General features: G+C 37.0%; 1 protein-coding gene across 1 annotated transcript in view; it reads right to left on the minus strand.

Moving 5' to 3' along the window:
- Positions 1 to 356: 356 nt before the first annotated feature.
- MED13 (mediator complex subunit 13) overlaps positions 357 to 8,459 on the minus strand; it is a gene marked incomplete at its 5' end in the record, with an annotated part of 26,507 nt that continues 18,404 nt past the window's right edge. Inside the window, 6 exons of the mRNA XM_007464913.1 lie at positions 357 to 489; positions 844 to 944; positions 3,561 to 3,734; positions 5,643 to 5,791; positions 7,787 to 7,972; positions 8,091 to 8,249. Of these exons, the coding sequence (XP_007464975.1) occupies positions 357 to 489; positions 844 to 944; positions 3,561 to 3,734; positions 5,643 to 5,791; positions 7,787 to 7,972; positions 8,091 to 8,249 (902 nt within the window). The remainder of the gene's footprint in view (positions 490 to 843; positions 945 to 3,560; positions 3,735 to 5,642; positions 5,792 to 7,786; positions 7,973 to 8,090; positions 8,250 to 8,459) is intronic.

Consider the following 8,459-nt stretch of genomic DNA (forward strand, 5'->3'; position numbering starts at 1 on the left):
AATTCATTGTTCCTCATGTTTCCTTCTCCATGCTTTTAATATTCATTTAACATGACTGGGTACTATGGCTCATTACTTTTCACAAATACTGTGACTGGAAAAAAAAGGTTAATTTTGCTACGAAAATGTTATAATACGCTTTGTATGATCAGTCATCATCCTAAAGAGTTCATTATAGTCAATGAAAAATAACAGGGTTATCGCCCATACCCCCAAGTCAAAACAATATTTGTTGAAGTAATAAGAATTAGACCCCATCACAAATGACTTTCACTGAGAAGATAATTGTAACTTAATCTTGCAGCGAAATATCTTTTTCCCTTGTTCTTTTCTTGCACAGTTCCATCAAATGAAGATCACAGCATATTCATGATAAAGTTATATAACTGATTCAGCACCACAAAATGAATTGGGAGACATGAGCGTCTGTCCTGGATTGCAGGGTCACAGGTTAGCCAGGAGAGTGCATTGTACTGTTCCAAAACAAACCTGAAAAGCAAGTAAACTATATAAGTCACGTATTTACTTGCGCTTTAAATTCTGGAAGCAGTTTCCAATGATGGCATCTAAGATTCAAAGTCAATTTAAAGAAAAAAGTGGAAGGTATGAAATAGAGAGTCTTGAGAAGACTAAAGAAAACTGATTTTCATTAAAATTGTTCTCAAAAGTAGATTACACGTGTTAGAAAGAAAAGCACTCACTCTGAATGATATATAATTCATCTAGCAATCCAAGGGTGCACAACTGTAAACTACCGCCAAAAATGAGAAAAATACATAAGGATCAACACTGTATTCTTGCAAAGTTGCTATGGAGAACTCTTAATGGTAAAAAGAGCTGTACCTGAGGACATCTGAAGTCTGATTTGAGTCAAGTGGGTGGGAGTGTTTACTGTGAAGCAGCTCGTCAGATTGCACTGAAGGCACGTGGAGGTGCAAAGAGGCCTAAAAAATAACAGGTAATCAGTCAGCCAAATGGAAAAGATCTGTTGGTTTTACCTTATTCTCGCAAGGTCTCTTCCTTGATGAAATACATTTTAGATCTATGTAATGAATGGGAGCCACATAAACATGTTTGATCTTCTTTAATTCATTACATAAGTAATTCTTAAGTGCGTACTTAAAACTTTTTCAGCTCTATTGCTTTTGAGACCGCATAATAATCCTGAAAAAAGGATCTCTACTTATTTGCTAAGTGTAACCTGCCTAGATATGTAAAGTAAATGTTTAAGAAAGCACAAAACTGATAAACCTGAGTACAGTCTCTAGGTTACATAGACTGTGCAAATTAACCTAGGTCTAGCAATGAAAAAAGTTAATAGAAGTAAGCATATGCAAATATTTTACTCATAAAGTGATAAATCTTAAGCAGAGCTACCTCTGGTGGAATTATGAGCACAGATGCATTCTTTTGCCCACTCAATTTCACAATGGAGGCTTAATAACAACTGGCACACCCATTTAGGTATGGCAATGAAGAATGAAAGAAAGGAATGTGGTACTCGTTTCACATTTCAGTTCCACGACCAGGGATCAAACCCGAGCCCCCTGCAGTGGAAGTGCACAGTCCTAGCCACTGGACCACCAGGGAAGTCCCCATAGAAACTCTTGACAGGTCTCATTCTGTATACTACTGTAAAAGGTACTATTTTATATTTAGGTGTTCTCTCCTCTACAATTGCAATATACGTATAAAATCTTGTTGTATATTCAGAAATATAACCAAAAATATGTTTCAACTGCCCATAAACTCTTGATTTGAATTATAAGCAAGTCTCTCATGTGGCAGATCACTACAAATAAATGAATGTAATTAGTACCAGTGCTCTAATTTCAGTAATAAAAAGATTTTTTAATCATCTAGGTAACAACCTATTTTTTTCCCAAGAGAAACATACCAGATGGTTTTATTTGCCTGTGGTATAGAAATAAAATGGGATGTATGAAAACAAAAGGTGAACAAAATTATGGTAAGTTATGCCTTACCTGATAATTCAGACCAGAAGTCCTAATCTTGTTACACTGTATCTGAGGGTGAATGCCCACTTTACACTATCCTCTCTGCAAATATTGAGTAGAAAAGAATCTGGATAGTCCCTTGGACTTTTTTTGAAGTGGTGTTTCTTAAAAATATGTTCTGTGAAACACTACTAACAGGTGTTACACAACCCTTTTCCTGTGTATTAAAGTAAGTTTGGTAAATGGTAGGTAAACAATGTTATTTGCTGCTGTTTTTTAGAGCTTTTAATGTGTATTCTAACAACGAAAGGGTGGTGGGGGCAGAAAGCACATGTAGCACTTCCGAAAGGACCAAAGAACACTTTGTTTCGTAGAAATTCCAAGGATTACTATGATGCAGAAACCCCCTTGGGAATATGTTCTTGTAATGAGATCTGTGTAGACCACTGCACAAAGAACAGACTGGAAGGGGAAGAAAAGTCATATGCTAAAACTATTACCTTGGCCGACACTCTCTAATTATATTACCTCACTAATAGTCAATTCAGATCAACAGCTCTTGTATTCTTCATGAATGTGCCACAGCAATTCACTGCTTAATCACAAATGTCACTGACTCAATGGTATGTGAGCCAAGGGAACCAAGATTTAATAGCAACAGGCTTAAAAGACAGCAACAAGCCTATTGGTTAAAGTACCCACTAAAATATAACCCTAAAAAACTAAAGCATACTATTCAATTTTTACCCTACAAATAAAAATCAGCTGGCAAGTAGTTAAGTTAGCATGATTTATGGACTAAATCAGTCAACTTCTGGTGGGTTTATATAAGTGAAATCACATCTAAATTTGTTATTTTGGAATAGTAGTAGCAGCAGGAACAAACTCTAGACAGGGCTTTCATGCCTCGTTTTACCATTTTATGATTTATCTCAACCTTGTTATATCACTTGCTAATGAATTTGTTTCGATAAAATAAGTCACTGTGGGTCTGAGAATCTCATTACTTGAAAACCACTCAATAGTTTAACAGCAATTTACACAAAGCTAGAAAGCTTTTTTAAGGAGGTAGTAAATGGATCTAAATATCAAATATTTTTACAAAGATTATGAGAACTTTAATTCCCAAAATGAGGCACAATAGGAGTGCAGAATGACATAATTCAAAGAATAACACTACATAATCATGAAAAGATCCGGGTTTTAATCTTGAGTCTATTACCAATTTATGACTTTGGACAAATGAGTTTTCCTGAACTTTTAATATGCTCACCAAGAAAATGAAGAAGTTAGATTAAGGGTAATATAAGGTTTCTCCCAGCTCTAAACGTCTATACGTGCAGCTGAAAATAACTAAGAGTAAGGGTCCCAGAAATTCGATTTAAAGTTATTTAAAGGTTTAAACTTAATATGAATTTAAGAATTACAGTTGTTTCATAATTAGATTCATAATTCTCTCTGTAATCTTGTCTAGAGAGTCATATATGGCAATGCATTTAAGACCTCAGACAAAAGCTACAAGAGTTCAAAAAGCCACTTCTCTGTTTCTTAGGACTTAAGCTGTCAATTAGGAATTGGCCAAAAAAAAAAAAAAAGCAATACCTTAAGAAAAAGGGGACACTGATATTGTGCTTGAGGACATGCTGACCAGAACCAGTCAGGTAACGGACCCGCTTTGGCAGTTGATACAAAGTAACCAAGGGCCAATGGTTGCTGAAGAATATTAGTTACTTCATCATGAGATTCTGTTGAAAGTAGCCGATCAGTACCCTGACCCTTAAAAAGACAAAATTAAAACTGTGTTAGTTCATTTGATATAGCTAGCACTAGCTATAAATACAGAATGGTTTATGGCAATCAGTCTCATTATTTTATTACTTCAATTTAAAAAATACTGAAGGATATTTTAGAAAGTCAATTGCTATGTATCATAATTCGCATTAAATAATGAGGTTTAATAGTTGCATGAGGAAATGAATATACCAAGTATTTAACAAGTTTGTATTATGTCAAGCCCGTGTTCAGTGTGTGTGTATATAAACCTTTGCATCTGACTGAAAAATACAAAATATTCAATGAACTTTCTTATTTCCTAATACGCCCTCAACAAATTCCTATCACACCCCAATCCAAAAGGTGGATTAAATTTAGCTTTGTTGGGCTTGCCTGGTTGCGCAGTGGTTGAGAGTCCGCCTGCCGATACAGGGGATACGGGTTCGTGCCCCGGTCTGGGAAGATCCCACATGCCGCAGAGCGGCTGGGCCCGTGAGTCATGGCCGCTGACCCTGCGCGTCCGGAGCCTGTGCTCCGCAACGGGAGAGGCCACAGCAGTGAGAGGCCCCCGTACCGCAAAAAGAAAATAAATAAATAAAAAATAAATAAATTTAGCTTTGTTTATCTAGCACTATCTATAAAATGCAGTTAATAGTGTTTTGGAAAGAAATATGGCAACATGAAGAGCCAACTATTAAAGTGATGCTCATATCCTTTAGATTAGTCAATGCATTCTTTGGTATTTATTTTAAGGAAACATAAAAAAAAGATATACATGGAAATGCTCACTGCAATTATTACCTAAAACAGAAAAAAATAAAAGACTTAAATGTCCAACGTTTGGGGAATGATATAACAAATTATGGTAAAGCAACAATGTAACATTAAAAAGCTGCTAAGGGAACTCCCTGGCGGTCCAGTGGTTAGGACTCCATGCTTCCACTGCAGGGGTACACGTGTTTGATCCCTGGTCGGGGAACTAAGATCCCGCAAGCCGAGTGGCCAAAAATAAAAAATATGAAAAGCTGCTTATACTTTTTGAAAGCTGCAACATGTGAAAGGAAGGTAATTTGCTAAAAGCAAAAATGGTTTCTGGGAATTCCCTGGAGGTCCAGTGATTAGGACCCCACACTTTCACTGACGAGGGCGCGGGTTCAAACCTGGTCTCGCAAGCTGCACAGAGCAGCCAAAAAAAAGGTAAAATTGATTTTAGTAAAGAGGTATGATTATTGGTGCTTTTCCTTATGTATTTTTTCTCTTTTTTCTGTAATCTCATTTCTTTCCAGTTAAAAAAGAAAAAGGAGGAAAGGATGCAAGGTAAGGTTGGATAAAGATGATTTTTTATTTTAAACTTATGTACATTACAATAATCAAATAACCACTATATATAATTTCATTCAAATAATGATGTTATTCAAATGAAGCCCAATTAGTTTTGAGTTCAAGTAGAATGACAAGACAGCCTGCTTCCATAGCTGCTAAAAATAAGGGGGCGGGGGCGGGGGGGCGCACGCGAGGATCAGTGTTTTTTCTGTTCTTATTAGAAAATTATTTCATGTTCCTTGTCACAGCCCTGATACGAATGGCAGCTCTTACAGTAATATACTGATTCTCAGATAATATAATCCTATATCCTGCTATGGTGAAGTAGCAGGAAAACTATAAATATAAAAGAAGGATTAATGCCAAGTAGTCTAGAAAATACAAAGTCCAAGAAAGCAGAACCTTAGAGACTCTCTTAATAACGTACAACTCAACACACTGGTGTCTCTAAGGTAGAAGTACATGAATGTACTGCTGTAATGTTCTTGCTAATTTTCAAGGAAAAAAAGTGTTCTATTTCATTGATATAATCCGTTACTAAGTTAATGAATGACACTTAGATAAACTGAACTTTTATAACAAGGTTACCTTGCCAGCATCACCTCCATGGGGGTAATGAGATCCTGGAGAATGAACAGGAGATCCCGTTGGAGATGCAGGAAGGATATTAATGATATCAGGGTCAAGATCATCTCCTGTGTCTAACAAATCAAAGATACCCATTCCATCTGCTCCATCTATATAGGAGGAAGAAAAAAATTAAATACTCCATTTTTCATATCCTATGGTCATTTACAGGAGAGAGTTAATGGACTTTAACCAAAATGAGTTAATCAACATCTACCGAATGTCTACTATGTGCCAACTACTGTGCTGGGAGCCAAATAATCAACTATGCATAAATAAGCATGTGGTAGTCTGAATAAGGGCCCCCCAAAGATGTCGAAATCCTAATCCCAGGAATCTGTGAATATGTTACCATAAAGAACTCTGCAGATGTGATCAAGCTAAAGATCTTGAAATGGGGAGATTATTCTGGATTATCCAGGTGGGTCCAATGTAATCACAGGGGTCCTAATAAGAGGGAGGCGGTACCATTAAGAGTCAGTGAAGATGTGACTATACTAAACTGCTGGCACTGAAGATGGAAAAAGGGGCCATGAGAAAGAGATGTAGGTGGTCTCTAGAAGCTGGCAAAGGAAAGCAAACAGATTCTCCCTTACAGCCTCTAGAAAGAACCAATCCTGCAGACACCTTGACTTTATAGCCCAGTAAGACTGAGTTTGGACTTCTGACTTCCAGAACTGTAAGACAGTAAATGTGTGTTGTTTTAAGCCACTATCTATCTGGTAATTTGTTACAAATAGCAATAGGAAACTAATACAAATGCTGGAAATGAAAACATATTTAAAATGAGACCATTCACGACTAATTCCTAAATTCTTTACTATTAAAATATTCAAGTTACTGTATAACACACTAAAAGAGGAGAATAATTAATACCCATACTTATGATTTTAGAGAGATGCCATTTTCTAAGGTAACCACTCAGAGCAACAATGGAATATCACTTATTTTCTCTTCTATTAAAATGCAATCAATAGGTTCATCTAGAAAACTTACAAATTACTATATTATTCTGGCAAACCAAAATACAAAATGACCTGCAAAGTTCATATACAGGTAACTCAACAGCACATACATAAACCTGTACATTGGGACTTCCCTGGTGGCGCAGTGGTTGGGAATCCGCCTGCCAGTGCAGGGGACACTGGTTCGAGCCCTGGTTCGGGAGGATGCCACATGCCATGGAGCGACTGGGCCCGTGAGCCACAGCTACTGAGCCTGCGCGTCTGGAGCCTGTGCTCTGCAACAGGAGAGGCTGTGATAGTGAGAGGCCCATGCACTGCGATGAAGAGTGGCCCCGCTTGCCACAACTAGGGAAAGCCCTTGCACAGAAATGAAGACCGAACACAGCAAAAATAAATTAATTAATAAACTCCTACCCACAACATCTTCTTAAAAAAAAAAAACAAACCTGTACAAATATTTTATGATCCATGTTGGCTTTTAAAATAAGTAAACATTTATGGGATAATTCATAGCACTAGTTCTGCTATCAATAAGGTAGAAGAATGGTTGTATTAGTTTCCTGTTGCACTTCAACAAATTACCACAAACTCGTTGATGTGAAACAACATACATTATTCTCTTACAGTTCTGGGGGCGAGAAGTCCAAAATCAGTTTTATTGGGTTGAAATCAAAGTGTTAGTCATTAGGCCAAAATGAAGGTACTGGCAGGGCTATGTTCTCCCTTGAGGCTCCAGGGGAAAATCCATTTCCTTGTCTTTTCCAGCATCTGGATCCGTCTTCAAGGTCAGCGGCATAGTCATTTCTCTCTGACTTTGCTTTCCTGTTTCCACCACATGCCCTTCTCCTCTTTTGTGTACAGTCAAATTTCTCTCTATCTCCCTCTTATAAGGATATATAAGATTGCATTTTGGGCCACCTGCATAAGCCAGGGTACTCTCTCCATCTTAGGATCCTTAATTTAATCAGATCTGCAAGTCTTTTTTTTGGGTGGGGGAGAGGGCATATAAGGTAACATTCACAGGTTTCAGGAACATTCACAGGACACAGATGTTTTGGGAGGTATTATCCACCCTATAATCAGCCACAATCATCCAGATTTATTTTATATTTGCAAACCTGTACAGAACAATCCACCTACCATTGTTGGGATTGAAAGCTAAGTCCAAATTTTCAGTGGTATACGTAGCTGAAGCTACTTGCACAGAAGCAGAAGTAGGAAACACAAGTATATGAGTACATGATGTATCCTGTGGGGTGTTAAGCTGAGATGTCTGCATGTTTAGAGTGGTGCTTCTTCCAAATACAGAACCAGTTGACACAGAATCTGGAAAGAAAATGAAAGGTATTTTTTTCTTTTAATAAATGAAAAATCGATTTTACAAAATACGTAGAAACTTAAGCACATAAAGAATTAAATCTGATATAAACTAAAGATAGCTAACCTGGCATAATAACAAAAGAGCCTTGGGGTTCCATTGCTACCAAGCAAGCACTGAGAATGCTGGGAGAGTCTGCAGCAGATATACCACACATTCTACACATGTCTTTCAGCCTTTTACTTAGAGACTGCAAGTTTCGACGACTCAGCAAACAGCTCCAATCTGTGGGTATCAACAGTAAAAAAAAAAGAAAATATCTAAATTAACAGCATTGTTAACACTGTACAGAACAAAAAGTTAAAACATAATGGTTTTAAAATTAATGTATTCTTCAAGAGTCATCATTAAGTCAAAAAACTCTTATTACTGACTTTACTCAACATCCTTTATCCCAACTTTAATGTACATTAATATCAATTAGGACCTGCTGAA

This window comes from Lipotes vexillifer, unplaced genomic scaffold (genome assembly GCF_000442215.2).
Source record: "Lipotes vexillifer unplaced genomic scaffold, Lipotes_vexillifer_v1.1 scaffold788, whole genome shotgun sequence".
In the NCBI taxonomy this organism is placed as follows: Eukaryota; Metazoa; Chordata; class Mammalia; order Artiodactyla; family Lipotidae; genus Lipotes; species Lipotes vexillifer.